Below are 24,777 nucleotides of genomic sequence, written 5' to 3' on the forward strand. Positions count from 1 at the left end.
GTTCTGAATATATTTGAAAAATTTCTGCCCTTTACAGGTCTTGGAGTCAACTGGAAGAAATCCAAACTCCTCCCTCTTACATTAACACCCACCCTACCCTCTAATCTTGAAGTAGTCCCCCAAACCAAATACCTTGGCATTCAGATTACCAATAATATAGCTGACTTTTATAATCTCAATCTCCTCCCGCTAATTTCCCATGCCAAGGACTGTTTAAATAAATGGCAAATTCTCCCGCTATCCCTAATTGGGAAGATAAACCTAATTAAAATGAAAATACTACCCCGTCTGCTTTATGTCTTCAGAAACTGTCCTATCTGGATTCCTAAAAAGTTTTTTGCTCAACTTAATTCTATCTTTCTTAGTTTTATATGGAGCAAAAAATCCCCCAGAATAAGCCTTAAAAAACTTCAGAGGCCGTGGACGGAGGGGGGGCTCGCCTTTCCCCACTTACAGAAATATTATATAGCCAGCATTCTTGTAACAGCCCACTGGTGGCTCTGCCCGGATGAATCCAATGCAGCAACGGTTCTAGAGGCCGCTCAGCTTGGCTCTTATGAAGCTCTATCCCAACTCCTCTACCGGGGTCTCCATGCTCCATACCCTATTTCTACTTCTATGAAAACAGTACTTAAAGCCTGGAACCTAGTGCAGGCCTGGGACTCCCCCAATCCCAGACCCCTTTCACCTAGAACCCCCCTATGGAACAATCCTTCTCTTAAAAACTTCTACACCATACCTGATCCCATTATTTGGATCTCCAAAGGTGTCAGCCTCATCTCCCATATTGTCTCTACCGGATCCCTCCTCACATTCGACCACCTGAAAGAAACATTTAATCTCCCCAACTCTCACCTCTTTAGGTTTCTACAAATTCGACATGCCTTTCAGGCCCAGTTTGGCACATCCCCTCCACGTATCCGCTCATCGGAAATAGAAGATACTCTCACAAATACCAACCTGTCCAAGGCACTATCATCAATCTACAAGAACGTCATACTTATTACTGAGCCACATGTCTCAATCTTCAAGGCTCCATGGATGGATATAACCCCGCATATTGATGATGAGGACTGGGAAGACGCTTGGATCATTCCATTTCAGCATCTAATAGCTACCAGAGACAGACTTATCCAATTCAAGATACTGCACAGAGCTTACTTAACGCCTGCCAGACTGGCCAAGTTGAGTGGGGCACACAACAGCACTTGCTGGCGCTGCAACTCTCCACAAGCTGACTTTGCCCATATCTTCTGGAACTGCCCCAAACTTGTGCCTGTATGGATACAGGTATGTGACTTTGTCTCTCAAATCTCCCACACTACATTTCAACCAGATCCTACCTGGTGTTTACTGGGCCTGACCACCTCACTTGCACCAAGCAAAGCCCTTAGAACACTACTTGGTCTTACCCTCTTTTACTACAGGAAAGCAATAGCTCTTAACTGGAAAGCGGTGGAACCCCCGACCTTACAACAGTGGAAATCACTTATAAATAACTCCCTACCCTTATACAAAGCTGCATACACAGCGAGAGGATGCCCACAAAAGTTCTCCAAAATCTGGAAGCCGTGGATAGATAAGGCAGAATCTAACTGATTTACTGTGCTCGGATCTGCAACTTGCTATACCCTGAACAACAAAAGATCGGATGGGCGGGGGGGTGGAATGGTGGGTTGGGGTGGGTGGGAGAGGGTAATGATGGTCTTCCTATGTGTTTGTACAGTCGCCCTCTCGCCTGTGAGCGGAGAAGTGGCGGCTGAGTTTGTATGTTATGCATAAAAACAAATAAAAACAATTTTTAAAAAAAAAAAAAAAAGCAGAGGGGGATGTTAGGGTGGACTTACCTCCCTCTTACAAAAAAGAAAACTCACTCGAGTCTCGATAAAACAGAATTGACAAATAATTTATTCAACTCCACAAATGCAACGCGTTTCGCGGGCGTGACCCCGCTTCCTCAGGCAAAAATGGGAGCACAACTCAGTAGGTCAAGCAGTAGGTTTGAGCGCCTCTGTCAAACCTACTGCTTGACCCACTGAGTTGTAACGAACATCCCCCTCTGCTTTTAAACGGTTTTTAAAACGTTTTACTCTACTCTGGCGCCTCTGTATACCGAGCTTTTGCTGATGCTCATGGATGCAAAACTATGTTCAAAATATTTTAGTCAATTCCATGATTCAGCAGATTACATCCAACATTATAACTACAATCAACAATATGGTCCCAATCTAATTCCCCTTTTCTCCTAGGTCTTATTTTCACATCAATAGAATGCCCTTTAAAGAGAAAATGTAACCAAGAATTGAACGTCATCCCATTCAGTAGCTGATACCCCCTTTTACATGAGAAATCTATTCCTTTTCACAAATGGATCATCAGGGGGCTCTGTATGGCTGATATTGTTGTGAAACCCCTCCGACAGGAAACTGTGAGGACCATGGTCCTGGCAGTTTCCTGTCTGTGAGCCTCGTTGCATTGTGGGAAATAGCAGTTTCTAACTGCCAAAAAGCAAGCAGCAGTTACTTCCAGTGACATGACCTGCCAGCAGTAAAAACGTCACATGTGATAAATGTCAGAATGTAAATCAAGGAGAGGAAAGCTTTTACAATGGGCAAAAAAATCACTAAATCATTTATACATAATATTGTTAAAATGAAGCACTTTTTTTATTACATTATTTTCACTGGAGTTCCTCAATAGCAAGCAAGAAATACTTAGAATATATTTGGCAGTACTTTTTACCTACTTTTTGGTACTTTTTCAGTTGCAGAGTGGTGAAAAGTTATTTTTAACAGAAGATGAAAATTATCTTCTAAGAAAAAACTTAGGAGAAAAAGAGAATTGGATCAGGTCCTTTGGCTTCAATGCACTTGGTGAAAAAAATTTCAAATTTATGTCCATAAATTCATACACATATGCTCGTTGATGTGAAGTTACAATCAGGATCATAATTGCAAAAATTATCCAAAATTTCACAAGAACAAAATGATCTATTACAATCAGCACTTTGGTCCCAAACCAACTCACTTTTTCTCCTATGTGTTCTCCTAGGATTTCACATCTCATCAATAAAATGCCTTTTAAGCCACCAGCAAGCAAGAAAAAAACTCAGAATAACTTTCACTGTACTTTTTTCACCTACTTTTTGGTATTTTTTGAATTGCAGAGTGCTGAAAATTATTATGAAGAAAAATTATCTCCTGGGAGAAAAATTGAATTGTATAAGGCCATATAGGGTTATTGTAAGAATCTGTGGTAATATTGCTGTGTGCAGACAGTGCATTGGCAATATTACCATTACCACCGGCAGCAGGTTACCGCGCTTTTCCAGTAATAGCGCAACCGCCGGTGCTCGAGTAACGTGAGCATTGCTATGCGCTAATAGTGTAACTCACAGTAACCTGCTGCTGGTAGTAATGGTAATATTGCTGTACACTGTCTACGCACATTGATATTACTGTAGCTTTGTGCTTCAACCCCCTTGAGTCATTCCTTAGATCTTAAATGTTTTTACAGAACCAGTAAAAATTATATTTTAGAAGATGGGCTTTTACCAGTTGTGATAGTGTGTTCTGGTCACTGCAAACCCATTTTTCTCATTTGGTTCTCTGTGTTCTAAGTGTATAACTGCTTTTTTTATGTCTCTTTATCATATTAACCCATAGTCAGGGCGGGATTTGTACTCTTTACCGCCCAATGCCAATGTCACCAGCCGCCCCCCTTCAGTATAGGTAGCGAGATGACCTCTCCCCACCTTCCCTCCAGTATAGGTAGCCAAATGATCCCTCCCCTCTTTCCCTCTAGCATAGGTAGCCTGATGATCTTTCCCCTCCAGTATAGGTAGCCAGATGACTCCCTTAATCCCTCCCTTACCCCCGCCACCCCTTTAAGTACAGCTTGCCTTCACACCACAGCAGCCATCAGTGTCACTCACTTCTCTGCTCATCTCCAGTGCAGAAGCTTCCTCTTCCCCTCTGTCTCCAATGCTGACCAAGTCTGTAGCCGCACGCCACAACGCCAACGTGCTCAGAGAGCAAGGTGGCCGCTGCACAGGTGGCTGGTAGCAGGGAGATCATGCGCTCTCCTGATCTCCCGGAATTGCAGCATTTGCAAGCTTGCAAATGCTGCACCAATGAGTCTGCTGCTTTGGTGCCCTTGTTCCTCTGGTGCCCTAGGCCATGGCCTAGGTGGCCTAGGCCTAAATCCGGCCCTGCCCATAGTGCCAGCTATATTTGTATTGTATTTATTAACCACCCTGGCGTTCTATTAAGATCGCCAGGGCGGCTGCATGAGGGTTTTTTGTAAATAAAAAAAAAACTATTTCATGCAGCCAACTGAAAGTTGGCTGCATGAAAGCCCACTAGATGGCGCTCCGGAGGCGTTCTTCTGATCGCCTCCGGCGGCCAAAATTAACATGGAAGGCCGCAATGAGCAGCCTTCCGTGTTTGGCTTCTCCTGTCGCCATGGCGACGAGCGGAGTGACGTCATGGACGTCAGCCGACGTCCAGACGTCTGCCGCCTCCGATCCAGCCCTTAGCGCTGGCCGGAACTATTTGTTCCGGCTGCGCAGGGCTCAGGCGGCTGGGGGGACCCTCTTTCGCCGCTGCTCGCGGCGGATCGCCGCAGAGCGGCGGCGATCGGGCAGCACACGCGGCTGGCAAAGTGCCGGCTGCGTGTGCTGCTCTTTATTTCATCAAAATTGGCCCAGCAGGCCCTGAGCGGCAGCCATCGGCGGTGATGGACGAGCTGAGCTCGTCCATACCGCTAAGATGGTTAAATGTCTTGCCTAAATTTATAAGTACCAAAGTCCACATTAGTCAGTAGCATTGTCATTAACCACCTTAGCAGTATGCCCGACACTGTGCCGGGAATGCCGTTCAAGAGGTTTTGCTGCCTCAGGAGTCCCCCAGGATTCATCTATTAGATTTGGTGCCTGATCTAAATGTTAGCTAGCGCTAGGCTAGCTAATGTAGGTGCCCCCTACGCCCTGATCTCCCAGATCCCCCTGATCCAGCCACCCTGCACAGCTGCGGTCTTCTCTATGGGGAGGATCGTACATGACGTCATGCGCAGTCCTTATCCTGCCATATAGAAGACCGGAGCTGTGCAGGGAGGCTGCAGCAATCACTGGATAGAGGCTGGGTAATGTACATAGCAGCTGGATCGGGGGGTGGGAGGCACCTATACTAGCTAGCCTAGTGCTAGCCAACAATTGGATCAGCCAACTAATCTAATAGATTAATCCTAGGGGACTCCTGAGGCAGCAAAACCTCTTGAACACAGTGTCGGGCATACCACTAACGAGGTTAACCCCCTCCCTACCGCCTCACGCCAATGGAAGTGTGGCAGGCACAGGACTGCCTAATGCCGATTGGTGTCATCACTGTCCTCGCAAGATTAGCAGGGAACGAGCGCTCGTTCAAACGTGCGTTCCCTGCACAGGACACAGGAGGCCGCTGCGATCAGCCTGCTAGCCACAATCGGAGCTGACAGGCTGAAATAAACAATAAAAAGTTAAAAATATATGTGTACAGCGCTGTGATCTAGCCCAGCGCTGTACAGGGGCCATCCATGTCACTTAACTGTCCCTCTAATGGGCTCACAATCTAATGCCATGTATAGGCTGTTGCCTATGCATGTATAATGTAGTGTATGTATGGGAGGGAGGGGAGATGCAACAAATAAAAAAAAAGGTTCCTTTTTTTAATTAAAAAAAATGACTATTGCAGCAGCAATCATATACCACCAAAAGATAGCTCTATTAGGGGGAAAAAGGTAAACTTAATTTGAGTGCTAAGTTGTATGACTGCACAATAAACCATTAAAGCTGCGCAGTGCTGACTTGTAAAAAATGATCTGGTCACTAGGTGGGTTTAAACCTGTGGTCCTCAGGTGGTTAAGGGTGCAAATATAGTTGAGATGATTGAGAAATATGGTGATCATTGTGATACAGAATTATGCTAACTATTAAGAAAATCTTAATTGTAAATAGAATCTTGCAGTGAAAGCATTTCATTGGTTTATTTTCAAGCTGCATAGATTTGCAATAACATTTGCATAATTCTGCATCAACTTAGAATTATTTGCATATTTCAAGTAAAGTTAAAAAAAGTTGGCACTGGGCCAAAACTTAGCACTAAAAGCCTTCCGTGGCAAATGAATATGAGGACACAAAAATGCATATAGACGTCTGATGCAGGCAGAAGTAGTTGTGTACTAAAATGCCTTAAAGAACAAGCGACACCCATGCTAACCTAGAAATAAAAACACATATATAAGTAGATAAATACTACTTCTACTTACATAACAGATGTATTGTGCTATCCACCTAATGATTCCTGTGAATTTTATAAAGGAAAAGCAGAAAATCCTATTCTAGGCAGTGGCCATCTTGCCAAGCTAATGCTGGCATCATATCCTCCCTGATTCTTGTTTTTCCCCCTTCCTTCTCTTGCTCATTGTGTATTCATTAGCTGCCCTCCTCCCAGAGTCTTCAGACACTCCCACTGAGGTGTATACTAACAACTGCACTGTCTTTTTTTTTTTATTTACACATCCAATCACTGAGTCACCTCAGCCTTGCTTGTAAACACAAGTAATCAGAGGGTTTTTTCTGATAAGCAGCTAGGCAGGGAAATAAATGGAAGAGGAGGAATATTTTATAGATAAAAAGAACTCACCGCATTCAACTCTTAAGCACTGTTTGGCACTAGGGCCATTGCTCCTAAAGTATGTGATAACTACAAACCAGAACAGCAGAAAAGGTTTTGCAAGTTTTGAATGCAGGATTAGCATCTTTATCACTTAACCACCCTGGCGTTCTGATAAGATCGCCAGGGAGGCTGCGGGAGGGTTTTTTTTAAATAAAAAAAAAACTATTTCATGCAGCCAACTGAAAGTTGGCTGCATGAAAGCCCACTAGAGGGCGCTCCGGAGGCGTTCTTCCGATCGCCTCCGGCGCCCAGAATAAACAAGGAAGGCCGCAATGAGCGGCCTACCTTGTTTTGCTTACACCGTCGCCATAGCGACGAGCGGAGTGACGTCATGGACGTCAGCCGACGTCCTGACGTCAGACGCCTCCGATCCAGCCCTTAGCGCTGGCCGGAACTTTTTGTTCCGGCTGCGCAGGGCTCAGGCGGCTGGGGGGACCCTCTTTCGCCGCTGCTCGCGGCGAATCGCCGCAGAGCGGCGGCGATCGGGCAGCACACGCGGCTGGCAAAGTGCCGGCTGCGTGTGCTGCACTTTATTTGGCGCAAATCGGCCCAGCAGGGCCTGAGCGCCAGCCTCCGGCGGTGATGGACGAGCTGAGCTCGTCCATACCGCCCAGGTGGTTAATACACTCAGACCAGTTGCTGTTGAAATTTGATTTTTATGGTGACAATACCTCTTTAAAACATCTGTGGCGTATGGATGTTTAAACACAGAACATATATATATGTTTGCAACAGTCTAAGGGTTAAAGTTAAACTATGTTAACATCTAAAGTTATCTTGAAGTAGCCCAAACCCATTGTTGACCCATATTTCAATAAAAAATACAAGATCTCTTAATACCTTCATTATAACCTTGAAGTTGCAGTCACATGACTGGTTCAACCATGGTCTCTGACCACTTACCTGTCACTCTTTTTCTCAAGACCATTTATACAGTATAAATGAAGAATCTTTTCTCTTCCCAACTTTGTACATATTTATGCAATCATCCATTACTTGATTTTCTTTTAACATGCATGGCAGGTTTTACCTTTTTGATCTAATCTACCATGGATCCATTGCAACTAGTACACTGATGGATAAACTATTTTGGACATTTTATCGACAAACTTTATTTTTATTGATCGAGCAAGTGGAGGAGCAGTGGGAGAATGACACTTGCAAAACTTTGTACAATGTCACTTAGGTACAAATCTGTTGTATGCAACGGTTCAAGTGATTCTGGTATAGACCAAATGGTCCAAGAAGGTAAACAATCATTATTCAAAATTGGGACAAAATGTATTGTTTAAAGTGAAGGATCACCATTGTGTCTTGGATGGCCACCTTTAACGGCTGTGATATCATAAGTCAGTGGCCTAGCACTTTCCACACATTCCTCCAGACTTAGATGATGTTAAATAGACAACAAGCAGATTAGTCACATGACCATCATTTCAGGTGTAAAATTACAGCATTGCCTTTTTAACACAGGATGTGTTTACATGTCAATACACCATAGTACCACTACCCTCCTGTTCAGCAAGGAACCCCATTGGTCATTGCATAGACCGAAAGGAAAACCCAGTGACAAATTCAAACATGCTTTTGCTGGGGCTTCCAATATGGCTGCAAAAGCAAAGAGATGGGAGCTCCAACATAAGGCATCTTTGAATTTTCTGCCAGCATCCCCCATTGCTCTTTCTATCTGACCAATGGGAATCCTCCTCAGGAAGGAGGAATTGGTCCAATCAATGTCAAAGATTGCCAAGCAAGCTCATGGCGAACCAGGACTCCTAGGAGTGTGTAATGGGCTAAAAGGGATCAAAAAGCCTCCTTACTAAAATTCCTAGTGATTTTGGTAACCCTGAGCTGCTTGTTACTCTAAAATACTATGTAAAATGGACATTTTCCTTCTTAAACAGAAGGGATTTGCAATTATTCAGGTTGTTGTCAGTATATGAGGTATCCCACAATGCATCACTGCTAAATATGCAATTCATCCCTGAAAGCAAAATACACTTCCAGAACTGCCGGAATGCGGGTCAGCTTGTTAATTGTACAGAGCCACACTAATCCAGCATGCATACAGACTGGTTGGCCCTTATCAGTGAACCTGAACACCTAGGAGTGTGTAAGGGGCTAAATCAATGGACCAGGGCCACTGGTTAGCTGGTACAGTAGGCAGGAAGCTTTTGCTAGTGATTGTGGCTGCTCTAAACAAATTGCAATCCATTGGCTTAGTAAATGACCCCAAAGGATTACTATTCTCTCCTTCTACTGTTTCAGGTTACAGCATGCATGTTTTAATCCAATTCACATTTTCTCTAAAGTTTTCTCCTAGGTGATATTTTCACATATCGATAAAATGCCTTTTAAAGGAAACCTAAAGTAAAACTTATCTGCCCAGTTTAACTAGCCTGTTTTTTTTCCCAGCCCCCTCTAGTCATCCTGACCCCTTGCCATCATTCTGCTCTTTTCCATTCTGCCGCCCTACCCTCGGAAAGCTGCATGTGTGGCCCGGGGCCATGCGTGTCCTCGATTGCATTCTCATGGCCGGCAGTGTTCTGCACTTGCACAGTTTGTAAAAATTGCAACAAATGTAGGTGCAAGGTATGGGAGCGTGATCAAGGAGGCGCAGTAGCCCAAGACAGGGCCAGTTTGACAGCTTTTGGAGTGGCACAGCAGCTGAATGGAGAAGAGAGGATTGACCATGAGGGATCAGATTAACTACAGGGGGCTTGAAGAAGCCTCAGGTAAGTTACACGGGGAACATTATTTTCAGTTTTGGTACCCTGTAAGCCATCAGTATGTAAGAAAATACTTAGAATATTTGTAACAGTACTTTTTCACTTACTTTTTGGTACTTTTTCAATTGCAGAGTGCTGAAACGTGTTTTTTTTTTTTTTTAAACAGAAGGTGAAAAGTGTCCTAGGAGAAAAAAAAGTGAATTGGATCGGGCTCACATTATGATGCAGTTGTATGACTCAGCACCCAACTCTTGTGAAAGTAGAGCACCAAGGTACTCAACCAGGGGATCCCAGAGCCAGTTACTGACTACTAAACATTCAGCTAAGGTTCTTTCATAATATTCACAAAAGCTTATTGTGTGAGAGTTTAGTTATGGTTGAGTAAGACGGAGTTTCTGCAAATCCCCCCCCCCCCCCCCAAAAACAAATAGCAAAAAAATAAGGATACCATGTTACATTGTTGTTTGCTTCCACTTTATTGCTCCACATGGTAAGGCACATTCAGAAACAGCAAACTGGCACTGGTATAACCTTCAGCATGGATTGCCCATTTAATGCATTGTTAAGCTGATGCAGCAAATAATGCATAGACATAGTAGAACCTTACACAGGCTCTATGCCTAAGGCTTGTTGTGGCTTAAGAGACCACATCAAACATTAAATATCCATGACATCCATGGATTTTTTGACCTATAAAGAATATCAAGATCCTAAATACATGATTTGTACAAAACCTCTGCTTACAACCCATTTCTTTTAAGTGCTTTATGTCAACCCGTCGATAAACCCAACATTACTATAAAATAATGGGGATATTTGGAGTTAGGCAGGGCTGTAAGGCCAGTGCATTGTACAAAATGACTGGTTCATAAAATAAACAATGATGTATTTGTGTGTATTTGTGATAAGAGGGGAGGGGACATTTAAAAGTATTCAGGAATGATAACTCAGGGACAATATCCACTTTCACATATGTTCCCTCGAACTTTGATTAATGCTAGGTGACCTTGGGGCATTTCTTAAGTTACCTGGCTACTTTGGACCTTTGATTATTGACTGTAGGATCACTATGTACATGCTTCTCAATGACTGATCATCTAAACCTGAAAGACTTCTAAGCTTAATTTCGTCCCTTTCCAGAACTTCATTTTTTTTTAATTTGTATTTATTTGGTTTTTGGAACATAATATTGACCCAAAACTTAACTTTAAGCCAAACCTAAGGCTGGTTGAGCTGAGGAAGCATCTAAAAAATGACGACTGAGTAGCGATATTGTTAGTAGGGATCAATGACAATTGTTATAAATATCAGAACGTATTTATTCCTAATTCCTAAAAGAAAAGCATTTCTGGGTCACAATGAGCTATCTGGTTATTCCTCTGTAATCTCGGCCATTGTTTACATATGATCATAGTTCATCTACTCTTGGGTAACCATGTGTGGGCCTGTTCCTTACTAGCAAAGCATTCTGCTCAGGCTTTGCTTGCAACCACTACGAGGTGTAGAGGTTTACCAGGAGGAGACAATGAGACCATCTGCCTGTCTAAAGTTCTCACTGACAAAGAGATTTCTCCAACTTGTGTATTCTCTATATGGAGAGGAGGCAGGTTTTTACCTTCTCTTTGTTTAGTGTTAATGTTTCTAAGAACCTCTTCTTAGCCTAGTGTTGAGTAGCAAAAGCATTACAGTGAACTGAAGAGCATATTCGGCACATTCATAACCGGTGTGAGTTCAATTAGAAATGAGAATGGTCTTGCCCTTAGGTTCCAACAGGTATCATAATCTATATTAATTATAAATTATCTACACAGAAATCTAAACTGTAAGTTCAAAAAGTCCAAAGAAATATTAACCCAACCCTCCCACCCTCTCAAACTGGACCATAATAATTAAAACCATTACAACTGGAAATAACACATTTTCACATTGCCTGCTGCATTGTTTATGTGTGTCATCTATCAAATATGACAGATCTTCATCTAGGCCTATTATAAAAATAAAGAAGATGAGTCTTCAATTAGTTGGCTAAGTCCCCCAGATCTCATCTGGCTTGATCACTTTGAGCGACCTCAATTATTTGTCTAACTTGGGTTTGTAACCCTCAGACCTCAATTTTTAGCTGTTTGAAGTTCTAGAAAGCTCTGCACAGCATGAGGTACAAGTCCAATGTCCCTTCATTTCCTATTCACATTTAGTTCAGGTTTCGTGACTGGAGTGTCATCTTCTTTGGATGAGCTTCTTCATTTCAAGAGCTACAAATCACAAGTCTCATAAAGGCACATAATCTATGAGCGTCCGGTTACTAAAACCTCTTTTTTTCTCCTTTTCAGTTCATCTGGAAAGTGGCATGTTCTAAATTCCACGAGAAGGTGCAGAGATGTGGTTCAGTGAATCTGGAGAAGATTCTTTCACAGTATGTCCACCAGGTGTGTGTCTTTCATGCTGACCACACATCCAAGCAATGGAGAGGCAGCTGGGTGTATCACTGAAGTGGTCAGGTGTTCACATAGAGATCTATGTGACTGGCATATCTCTGGCAGACCTCCAGTTTTATATGCAATGGTATGATAGACCTGGGAATGTTTTACTTTGGTATGTCAGTGTGCAGAACGCATCCATGCTGTCTATGCGCTTGGCATGTGAGCGACTGTTCCGTGGCGTTGAGACGTGTGGTAGGACTGTGGTGATTTACGGGAATGGATACTTACTTTAGATTCTTCTGCTGCAAAGATAAATATAACTGTTAGTTTGAAAGAGATATATTTTTTTCAGAAAACTGTCAATGCAGATTAACAGTCATGTCTATTACTGTATTAGACAAAACACAACCTTTGCTAATTACTTATTTATAGGACCTTCACTACCAAACTTTAGGGTTGGTTCAGAAAACTTTGACCATTACTTATGGCAGTTACATAGTATTGCGCACAATGTAACTGCTGTTAGCTGATGGTAAAGTTGTGGTGTGCTACCTCCATGTAGCAATTTTACTTGTATTTTGTAAATATGCCCCAAAGAGAGATAAAGGGCCATATGCAAATCACTTTTGCTCCTAAGTTTTCTCCTAGGAGATAATTTTCACCTTCAGTTTAAAATATTTTGTTTAGCACTTTGCAATGGAAAAAGTACCAAAAAGTAGGTGAAAAAGTACTGTCAAAATTATTTTGAGTATTTTCTTGCTGGTGGTTTAACCACATTAGGACCATAGGCTTACACCCCACCAGGCTATTTTGTACAATTCAGGCCACTGCAGCTTTAAGGGCTCGTTGCAGGGCCGTACAAGATGGCCACATGAGTGACATGGCTGGCCCCAGTACAGCGCTGCCGTAGATCGCAGCAGTGTATAATGTGAATAAATGGCGTCTCCTAGCAGCGATCACCACTGGGAGACTTATGACGGAGCGGAGCTCCGTCATTTAATCGGGGATGATCACGTGATCCCCTGCAATCTCCGCCCCCAGGACTTAACGCCAATTGGCTTTACGCAGTCCTGGGGAAGCTGCCGTGTTCACGGCAATTGGCGTGAGCCGGTCTTTAGGTAGTTAAAAGGCATTTTATTTATAAGTTGTGAAAATATCACATAGGAGAAAAAGTGAATTGCATATGGGCCAAAGTGTGAAGTAGGACAGATAAAGAGATATATTTAATGAGAAAAACTGATAAGGGGGTTGGATCACAAAGCAGTGTAATGCTGTAACACATGCATTATGCATGTTATGTAACAGGAGTAACGGTTTACGCTTGGAAAGTCTTACCTCTCAAATCTTAAAGTGTACCCGAGCCAGAGCTCAGGTACAAAATCACATACATACTTAAGAGGGACTCCTCTGGATCCTAGTGAGGCTTTCCTTGCTGTCCTCTGGTCCCCCATTGGTGCTTGTGGACCCTCCAAAAAGTACCTACAAGGGCTCGTTGGTAATCTGAGAAGGGCCACGCTCCTCTTCAAGCATGAGTGCCGCCGTACTGCACCTGAGCAAGTACAGCCACACCTCTTCAGTAAGCTGGAGATGCTCATGCTACTGCATAGGCACAGCAGTGCTCACAAGGCTGCAGCACGGCCACACTTGAGTCAGAAGAGGAGAGTGGCCCCAATCAGCCAGAGAGTCCTAGGCAGCAGCAGGGAACAGAGGACAGCATGGGAAGCCTCTGGAAGGCTTACTTCTCCTTGGTAAAGTATGTGTTTCTTGTTCTCTTTAAAGGAAACCTGAGCTAAATGCGTTTTATACACACCTGGGGTTTCCTCCAGCTACATGAGCATGGATCGCTCCCACGCTGCCTTCCTCAGTCTCCTCCATCTTCTGTACCGAGTCCCGTTACTTCCTCCAGTTGCAGCCAGTATGCGCAAGAGAAGTGCGCCCTCTACGTATCTCTCCAGCAGCTGCTGGGGAAATAGGCAAAGAGCGCACGTAAGAGACGTCTCTTACGTCAGACTGGCTGTGACTGGATGAAGTAACCGGACTGGTACAGATGATGGAGTAGACTGAGGGCAGCAGCGTGGGAGCGATCCGTGCTCATGGAGCTGGAGGAAGCCCCAGGTGTGTATAAAACTGTTAGAAGCATTTAGCTCAGGTACACTTTAACATCTGTTAACCATATAATGCTAACCATATAATGCATAAAATAACGGGAAAATGAGCAGATAACAGTTTTGAGCAGTTAGATGGTATGTACGTAAATTACTGTGTAAAATAAGATCTGTAAATCTGTAAAAGTTACAGCATAAGGCTGCTTTTTGAATTAACCACAAAAAGAATGAATTCATGAGATAAACCCATGAGATTTTACAGACTCCAATGCAAGACAATTCTATACCAATGATTAGTAGCTGCTGTATTTTACTGTAAGGCAGTTTACCCCACTGAGCTCAGATGAGGATGGCTAAAGATGTGTACACATGTACAATGATTGTTACTCAGAAGAGTAGGGATTCAATCCCTCAGATGACAGTTTGGGGCCAAATGCTGTACAGATGCGTTGCCAGACTGCATACTGTTGCTATGGAGAGGGGAAGAGGTAGCAGCTTCTGGTCGGTGCGATTGGGAGAGGAACAGTGTGGTTGCCCTAGATTATTTGGCACTCTGGATCTTTCGGTAATGTATAGGAGTGATTGTATATGCATTCGATTCTGGTGGTGTGTGTATAAGGTTTAAACAGAGACCGCAATAAAATATAGTAGAACATAATCCCCAATTTACATGACATGGTGGCGGAGTTGGTGCTGTGCTCCATTGTTTTCTAAAAAGAGTATCAGGTGCCTCTAAAGGTGGCCACACACCATACAATTTTTAAAATCTATTCAATTTAAGAAATGCAATCAATTTTTCTAACTGATTGTAACATTTCAAAAATATGACGAATATACCACACACATATGTTTAATTTTTCTCCAATTATGATAAAACTGATTGGAAACTCTGAGAAAATTGCTAGGGTGTGTATATTGATAAATTGACAATCTAACACACACCATGCAATCTTTAGTAAAGTTGAAGAGAAATATCTGGCATTCCAGGTCGATACAAATCGAAAAAATAGGGAAATCCAATCGATTTTTCAGTCGAATGAAAAAAAAAGCTTTCGATTTTTTCAGAAGATACGATCGTTTTTATTGAATTGCTGTAAAATCGGATCATTTTATTGTATCATGTGTGGCCACCTTAAGCATTGTCCCTAACTGACTTCAAAGTCAACATCACTATAAATAATACAAAATAGCACATAAGGTAATTTGAAAGGAAACTTGAAATACAGTAAGAAGAGTGTGAAGGATGCTGTCCTTTTCTGGTTGCCATGCTATTGCTATGCTGAACCTTTGGCTAATGGCTACAGTAGTTTCAAAGTTACACATCTGCAGCAAGCATGCAGCCAGCACAATCAGAACATCTAATTTGCACTCTTGTTTTTGGTCAGTGGTTTGCAAACTATAATGGACAGACAGGCAGTATTTTTAAAAGGGGTTGGAACTGCCCATTGAAAATTCTTGTACCTATTGGACTCAAATTGTGCAGCTATCCACTGGTCCGATACCACTGTCAGTCACAGGGATGTCAGCGGCATTGAGCCAGTGGAAAGCCACGCAGTTCGAGTTAATTTCCAAATGACACGTCGGCCGTGCATCTCTACAAGGCAGGAAGTGATGGAGTGAGCTGTAAGGACAAGAGGACTTCCTGTAATGTGGGACCTTCAGGCACTGGACGTGGTCACAGGTAATGTATACATTTCAAATTCTAGTTCAAGCATCACAACATAATGACAATTAAAAAAAAAATTCAATACAATAAAACTCCACTGGAATCCCAGCAGGAAAGGCCACCATCAGGACACCCATTGGGGAAAGAAGTCACCCAATGCGGTGTGACCACTATAAGACTGGTCAATGACAGCTCTATCCCAGGATACCTCACCTCCTCAGGTCCCCAGTACCACTACTGCAAATTATGTGCATCAAAAGCCTAGAATGAAATGAATGCTATCCATTGTGTAACTCCGTAAAAATACTAAACGTTTATTAAAAAATTCACTCACATACTCATGAAGTATCAACATGCTTAGTGTTTTCATACATCCTATCCCCCATTTGCCTCTCGGTCAGGCACCACCACTGTATACCTTCTCAACGTCTTCACATGCTGATGCATGAGCTCCTCTACATGAGAAGTCAGTTGCATTCTGGTTAGTCTAGTCTTCGCCCAACATGTTTCGTCATTGCCTCGTGACTCAAGGGCAGTGATGAAACATACTGGGCGAAGACTAGATGAACCAGGAAGCAACTGGCATTACACGTGGAGGAGCACATGGATCAGCATGTGAGAAACACTAAGAACGAAAACAGCGGTGGTGTCTGACTGAGAGGCAAATGGGGGAGAGCCTGTAAAAAAAACTCTGTGTGCTGATACATATTATAATTCCAAACAATACTCCTAGTTTGTTGTCTTTGCTCAATCCATTCCCCATCCCCCAGTACTGCACAGCTGGCTCATAAGCGCCTGTTCTAGATTCCTCTCATCATTTTCTTCATGATTTGGGAGTATTGCTGGTTTAGGGATAGGTAGCACTCACCTTCTCGTGCTGTTTGCATGCCTTTAAATGCTAGTGATGTGGCGATGTCACAGTTGTGAGGAGACAGGGGGGTACTTCCGGTGTGCTGCCATCCATGCCCGGTCACGTAACCTGTCGGTGCTGCTGTGCCGTATGCCATGTATGGAGAGACGGGTGCAGATGTTGGGTACGGAGTCATGCCTGAGGCTGCCACAAAGCTACCGACGGTTGGTAAACCACTTGCTGACTACAAAAGAAGAGAATGCATTGCGTTCATATAAACTATACATTAACTGATGTGATATACTAAAAAGGCAAACAGATTTGCATTACCACAAGCATTTTGCTTAACCTCCTTAGCGGTAACCCCGTGTGTGACACGGGGTAAGCCGCCGGAGGGTGCTGCTCAGGCCCTGCTGGGCCGATTTTCATAATTTTTTTTTGCTGGACGCAGCTAGCACTTTGCTAGCTGCGCCAGCACCCCGATCGCCGCCGCGCGCCCGATCGCCGCTATCCGGTGCGGCGCGCGCCCCCCCCCCAGACCCCTGCGCTGCCTGGCCAATCAGTGCCAGGCAGCGCCAAGGGGTGGATCGGGTCTCCCAACCTCCTTAGCGGTAACCCTGTGTGTGACACGGGGTAAGCCGCCAGAGGGTGCTGCTCAGGCCCTGCTGGGCCGATTTTCATAATTTTTTTTTGCTGGACGCAGCTAGCACTTTGCTAGCTGCGCCAGCACCCCGATCGCCGCCGCCGCGCACCCGATCGCCGCTATCCGGTGCGGCGCGCGGCCCCCCCCCCCCCCCCAGACCCCTGCGCTGCCTGGCCAATCAGTGCCAGGCAGCGCCAAGGGGTGGATCGGGTCTCCCAATGACGTCATCCCGCCCCGTCGCCATGGCGACGGGGGAAGCCCTCCAGGAAATCCCGTTCTTTGAACGGGATTTCCTGATCGCCTATCGCCGGAGGCGATCGGCGGGGCTGGGGGGATGCCGCTGAGCAGCGGCTATCATGTAGCGAGCCCTGGGCTCGCTACATGATTTAAAAAATAAAAATAAAAAAAAAACTGCTGCGCTGCCCCCTGGCGGTATTTTTCATGCCGCCAAGGGGGTTAAAGCGGTTTTAAACCCTGACAAAATATTCAATAAAAATGTGTTTTGTTACTTTTGATAACTCATACAATTATCATATTTCCTTTTGTGCTCAAGTATTATTATTCATTTAGAAATTATAAGTTCCCAAAGTTCAGTTTATTTACTTTGAAAGCTGCTGCTGCATTTTATTCATAACTGTTGTATTTCTATTTTAAATGCACCCAGTAATGATTTCTGAGCAGTGTTTCAGTTCAGGACTCATTGGCAGAAGTTACTGCAGAGTCAGAGAATGTTTACTTAATTGTATCAAGGGAAGAATGTACACACAAGATAAGGTTATCACCAGTTTGGATGTAGCTGTCCCTGCAGGAGAAAAAGTCAGTCCTGTGATTTAACCCTTTGAATGCTGTTTTAGTATAAAAAAAAAAACAAATTGTATTAGTATATGATATGCTGTAAATAACTTTTTAGAGCAAAGAAGAAATGCTGGGTTTCATTCCACTTTAATGGCTAAAGGGAAACTGAAGTAAGAGAAATATGGAGGCTGCCATATTCGATTCCTTTTAAACAATGCACATTTCCTGGCTGTCTTGCTGATCCTCGGCCTCAATACTTTTAGCCATAGACCCTAGACAAATATGCAAAGCATATGTTTGACTGAAGCTTGACTGGATTTAGCACATGCTTGTTTCATGTGTGTGATTCAGGCAGGGCCGTTTCTTGGGCAGTGCGGACAGGGCGACTGCCTTGGGTGCAGACTGGCAAGTAGAAGAAGGGTTGCGCAGGCAGAAGGACATAACCACTAGGGAGCTGGTGACAAGCAGTGCAGCCAAATGGAAGAAGAAAGAAGATTACCAGCGTGATCACCTTCTGTGACTCCTCCTGGGCTGCCTGCGTCAGACGTCAAGTCATCATCACGTCACCACTGCGTGATGACACCTGATGTTCTGTAGCGGTACTGCAGGCTGTCGTGGCGCCCATGGAGGAGTCAGCTTTCCGGGCTCTCTTCGCCTGTGTGTTTTCCTGGTCCCTGCTTCCTCCTGGATGAGCGGCTGGTCACTGGTAAGTAGGCAGATCTACTTGTGACCTGAGGCTGTGTGACTGTCCATACAGCCTAAGGCCCCGTTTAGACTTAATCAGTTGGTACGCGTTTTTTTTTCTTCTCCATAGCAGTGCATTGTGAAAAATATTTCAGTTAAGTGTGAAAGGTGCCATAGGAAAACATGGGACTTACTTTGAAAATCAGTTGACATTTCAGTTATAACTGAGAGCAACTGATTAAGTGTAAACGGGCCCTAAGGGTTCACAAGTCCACGAGGGTGGGGGAGAGGGGGCGCAATTTTTACACCCTCGCCCTCGGTGCAAATTAGCCCAGAAACTGCCCTGGATTCAGGCACTATTGATGTGTGAAAGATCAGCAGGATGTCAGGCAACTGGTTTTGTTTAAAAGGAAATACATATGGCAGCCTCCACATCCCTCTCACTTCACGTGCCCTTTAATTCTTCTTGATTTTTGTGGGACAGTCTCAGAGTTTGAGGCTGGAAATGTTCCTGGATTTAAAAAGTGGCCAGTGGTGATGCAGACAATTCTGAACTGATGCAGGATGACTTGAATTTTGTAAGCACATGTATGCACCTTGAACATGGACCAATCAAAATCCACCTCATTTGATGAGTGCATTTTCAAGCTGCATACATTTTCATAAAAAATGACAATGGCCTCAATTCACTAAGATCATGCTAGAGATAATAAGGCAAGAGAAAACTTACCTCCACACGTGAGAGAGTTATCTTACCTCTTCATTCCTTAAGTTACCTCTCCTGTAGTTAATTTACCTCCTCTGTAGTTAATTTACCTCCTCTGTAGTTATTGTCACATGCAGCTAATTAACAGCCTGTCTTTAACTCTGGAGTTATTTTAAGGATTGGAGAGTTAATTTAAAGACAGAAGAGTTAACTTTAGGCTTGCCTGAGGTAAAATGTTTCCTGAATACTACATGCCTTATCACCATGGTAACAACTCTAGAAGAGTTATTAAAGACAGGAGATAAGTTTAGTGAATTGAGGCCATAGTCCTGCATCATCTGGACTTATTTTCATCTCACTGACCATCCCTATTAGCCAGAAGTATCATAAAATGCGTTTTGTTGTTTTTAAGCATTTTCAATGGTTAAGAATTAAGGGGATCTACAGATGTCTTTTAATTAAATAACTTTATAATTACAAACAAAAATTATTTTTTAAAAATCTATTGGTGTATTCCATTTGTCGGAATATGTTAGATCTTCATAAATCAAAAATAATAGTAGTTTTCTTATATCTATCTATATATATATATATATATATATATATATATATATATATATAGTGGCTTGCAAAAGTATTTGGCCCCCTTTTCCACATTTTGTCACATTACTGCCACAAACCTGAATAAATTTTATTGGAATTCCACGTGAAAGACCAATACAAAGTGGTGTACACGTGAGAAGTGGAACGCAAATCATACATGATTCCAAACATTTTATACACATAAATAACTGCAAAGTGGGGCGTGCGTAATTATTCAGCCCCCTTTGGTCTGAGTGCAGTCATTTGCCCATAGACATTGCCTGATTAGTGCTAATGACTAAATAGAGTGCACCTGTGTGTAATCTAATGTCAGTACAAATACAGCTGCTCTGTGACGGCCTCAGAGGTTGTCTAAGAGAATTGTGGGAGCAACAACACCATGAAGTCCAAAGAACACACCAGACAGGTCAGGGATAAAGTAATTAAGAAATTTAAAGAAAACCTGAACTGAAATGAAAAGTCAAAATAAGCATACACAAGTCATACTTACCTCCTGTGTAGTCTACTCCCCGTCTCTTTCTCCTCTCCTGCGTCCTGTTTGTCCACTGATCAAGGGAATTTTCCGTCCTCCATTTTGAAAATGGCCATTACCCCATAACAGCTTTCTGGTCAGCACACAACTGTAACATCGCCCACTTGAGCCATAGGGAAACATGGACATTTACCTGGTACGTTTACCTGGATCAGTTTTCCTCTCAGCTATAACTGACAGCAACTGATATTTTACTGACAGCAACTGATATATTTCAGATCTGACAAAATATTGTCAGAACTGGAAGGGATTATTGTCAGAAGAAAATGGTGCGCTTCTGATAGGAACTGATAGCAAGGTAACTATGTAATGTTCATTTCAAGTTACCTCATGTGTTTATTTTAAATATTTTTACTCAGTACATGTTCTCTTTAAAGCAGGCTTAGGCTACAAAAAGATTTCCAAAGCCTTGAACATCCCACGGAGCACTGTTCAAGTGATCATTTGGAAATGGAAGGAGTATGGCACAACTGTAAACCTACCAAGACAAAGCCATCCACCTAAACTCACAGGCCGAACAAGGAGAGTGCTGATCAGAAATGCAGTCAAGAGGCCCATGGTGACTCTGGACAAGCTGCAGAGATCTACAGCTCAGGTGGGGGAATCTGTCCATAGGACAACTATTAGTCATGCACTGCACAAAGTTGGTCTTTATGGAAGAGTGGCAAGAAGAAAGCCATTGTTAACAGAAAAGCATAAGAAGTCCCGTTTGCAGGTTGCCACAAGCCATGTGGGGGAAACAGCAAACATGTGGCAGAAGGTGCTCTGGTCAGATGAGACCAAAATGGAACTTTTTGGCCAAAATGCATAACGCTATGTGTGCCAGAAAACTAACACTGTACATCACTCTGAACACCCCATCCCCACTGTCAAATATGGGGGTGGTAGCATCATGTTCTGGGGTTGCTTCTCTTCAGCAGGGACAGGGAAGCTAGTCAGAGTTGATGGGAAGATGGATGGAGCCAAATACAGGGCAATCTTGGAAGAAAACCTCTTGGAGTCTGCAAAAGACTTGAGACTGGGGCTGAGGTTCACCTTCCAGCAGGACAACGACCCTAAACATAAAGCCAGGGCAATAATGCAATGGTTTAAAACAAAACATATCCATGTGTTAGAGTGGCCCAGTCAAAGTCCAGATCTAAATCCAATTGAGAATCTGTGGCAAGATCTGAAAACTGCTGTTCACAAACGCTGTCTATCTAATCTGACTGAGCTGGAGCTGTTTTGCAACGAAGAATGGGCAAGGATTTCATTCTCTAGATGTGCAAAGCTGGTAGAGACATACCCTAAAAGACTGGCAGCTGTAATTGCAGCAAAAGGTGGTTCTACAAAGTATTGACTCAGGGGGCTGAATAATTACGCACACCCCACTTTGCAATTATTTATTTGTCAAAAATTTTTGGGAATAATGTATGATTTTTGTTCCACTTCTCACGTGTATACCACTTTGTATTGGTCTTTCACATGGAATTCCAATAAAATTGATTCATGTTTGTGGCAGGAATATGACAAAATGTGGAAAACTTCAAGAGGGCCGAATACTTTTGCAAGCCACTGTATATAATGAATGCGTCATATCAAAATTTAAAATGCAGGCCATTTGATAGGCAGGTGCACAAAGAGGTCAGATGTCATCAATCAAAAGATGATACTTACACTGCCTGGCATCTTTCAGCTAAGTGATTTCAAACAGGATTTGTGGCACTCTGTTGTGCAAAGGTGTTTAGAGGATTAACAGCACACAGTTTAAGGGTCTCTGTGTCTTTCCTATGAGTGTAAGCCATAAGATGGAGAAGAACAATTCAGAGCTTATTGACTAGAAGCCTAAATTCCCATCCCGAGAAGCCCACAAACAAAGGCAATGTTTGCAAAGTAGAATTGACCTTAAGATATCTCACAAAGGATCCTTTCAACCTGAGGCACCAAGATCATCTTATTCTGTTTGTTTAGACATCATCTGGAATGATTTGAAGTAAACAGGAGAACATTTAGAGAGTCCCAAAACCTCCTGTTCGGTGGCAGGTGAATTAACTTCTCAATAATAGAAGCCTGCAACGTTCTCCAGTTTCAGGAAGAGAGAGAAGCTGTTTGCGAGAGGCATTAAAGGCTATGTTATTTTATTTGATCTTTGTGGAAAGAGTCTTCATGGCATGATCTGCTACACAGCAGCCTACAGCTAATGAGTAGCAGTGCTGGATTCAAACGTATATATCCGAATCAGGAGGAAAGGGTGAAGGTAGGAGCCCCTACAGAAAATGGCTGCGATATGCAGTGAAGAAGGCAAATTTCAGCACCCAGAGGTGCTGGACTAACGGCAAACATGCTAAAATTGAGGTGCCTTTTTTCATGTATGCTACTTATCCCTCTAGGCCCCCTCTTTTACGTACAGCAACTTTCTTCTTATACTTACATGTGCAGCTTATCCCTATTATCCACGTGCAACAGCCTTCTGCTGTATTGCCTCTGTATGTAGCATCCCCCCTCTCCTTCTACGAGGAGCTTCCCCATTCCGTTTTTAGCCTCTTTTTCTTAGTAATTTGGGCCCTCTTCCACATGACTTTCTCTGGGCCCTGAGGGAATGGAGAAATCTGTCCCTGTGGAGTCTGCCTATGGCATTCAGTGGTCACTTTGTGAACCCCAAACTATACATGCTTCTTCTGACTGCCAACCTCTCCCATTACCATCATTGACCTCCCGTATCATAGGGTAGTCATCCTCCCAGGTGCTAGTAGTGCTTTTCTATGTCTATTTATGGCTTGCAATTTAATAATTTAAATAATAAAAGTTATGTATTGCTAGAGAAGAGGAGTTTTTGTAGTCTTTTCCCAACCTCAGTCTTTGTTGCAGACTTTTTCACAGTAGCCTTTACATTTTGTGTGTCCTATACACCAGCTCTAAAGCTGAATACTCACCTCGCGACGAAGGATGATGGATGCCGGTGACGTCCCACGACGAGCGCTCCCCGATCCATGTTCCTGCCAGCAGGTGTGCGCAACGTAACGTGACTGCACACAATGGGCACGAACAAGACTTCAAGGGATCGCGGTTCTTTGTGCGGGAGTCGTAGGGGATCTTAAAGATTTGATCTGCCGTGATGGTCATTACAGTGTATTTTGAGGAAATGTTATCTATTTCGATAAATAAAAGTCTAATGCACCATACTGAAACAGTATCTCTGCAAGCATGCTGACAAGACACAAGAGGAGTGGCAGCTCCATGTGAAAAAGATTATTCAAGTAAGATAGAAAAAGACCCCTAATAACATAGTAGACAACATCTAGCAGAATGGGTCAATATGAGGTCTGCACAATTATACTGAACATGTGTTCCCAGAAAAGGACCTGGCCTGGGGACATCTATTAGCATTAGAAAAAAATACTTAAATCTTCATAAACTTTATTGAATATAATTTCATACATATTCCCTCCTTCTTGTATCACCCCCCTCCTTCTGAGCACTGTAGGTGAAGAAGAGCCCCATATCCACAACACTGGATCAAGGAAGCTTTGTGGAGGGGGAAGAGAGGGTTTCTTGCCTTTCTTTGGAAGGTACCCTCCCAATGTTAATAGCCATGTGAGGTGGTATGAAGTGGTACTAGCCAGCAGGCTTCCCTTGACTTATACTACTCCGCATGGCTTTTAATGTTGGCCAACTAATATACTTAGTGGAGGAAGTGTTAATGGGGAAGAGGGGGATAATGTGCTTGACTTTATAACTAATGACTGCACACACTACACATGCACACTTGCACACATGAAAAAAAACTAAAAATAATAAATAAGGCTGAGACACCAAAGTGCGTCCCTCCATCCCTCCCACTCCAGCCATCACACACTGATTGCTATTAGACTAAGGTGCCCTAGAGCCCCCAAGCCCCCCAACACCTTGATCTCTAGTTATCTGGCTTGCAGTCACTGCCATGTATCCTATTTTCTTATTTCTCTCTGCTTCAAACACAATAGGGGAATGATAGCTGAGTGAGTTGTGCGCCCCCTCCTACACTGCACCCTGAGGCTGGAGCCTCTTTCGCCTCTGCCTCGGCCCGGCCCTGTTTACAGGTATCCCAAATCATGTTTATTTTATAAGTAGTGCTTGAAGCCTCCCCATCAATCTGATGACTGGTGATAAATACAGAAATGTTCTTAGTTCTGTTCATTTCAGTGGAGCCTGTTGCAGCGCCTGATGCGCAGAAAGCTGAAAGTCTATAGCTTGTGTACATCACTGCTGCATTACTGGTGGTTGTCATCCAGTCTGGTGACTGCAGCCACAACAGGTTGCAAATTGTAGTCCCTCAGCTTAGTTATTCAGGCGTTTATAGTGATTGCACTTGG

General features: G+C 43.4%; 1 protein-coding gene across 1 annotated transcript in view; it reads right to left on the bottom strand.

Annotated features, from left to right (window-relative positions):
• Nucleotides 1-9,894: 9,894 nt before the first annotated feature.
• The window catches only part of PAX9 (paired box 9), a 64,073-nt gene continuing 49,190 nt past the window's right edge, over nucleotides 9,895-24,777 (bottom strand). Inside the window, exons 4-5 of the mRNA XM_068251902.1 lie at nucleotides 16,502-16,727; nucleotides 9,895-12,164 (exon numbers count right to left, since the gene is read on the bottom strand). Of these exons, the coding sequence (XP_068108003.1) occupies nucleotides 12,067-12,164; nucleotides 16,502-16,727 (324 nt within the window). The 3' untranslated portion in view covers nucleotides 9,895-12,066. The remainder of the gene's footprint in view (nucleotides 12,165-16,501; nucleotides 16,728-24,777) is intronic.

The sequence above is a fragment of the Hyperolius riggenbachi genome, chromosome 9 (assembly GCF_040937935.1).
Source record: "Hyperolius riggenbachi isolate aHypRig1 chromosome 9, aHypRig1.pri, whole genome shotgun sequence".
Classification (NCBI taxonomy): domain Eukaryota; kingdom Metazoa; phylum Chordata; class Amphibia; order Anura; family Hyperoliidae; genus Hyperolius; species Hyperolius riggenbachi.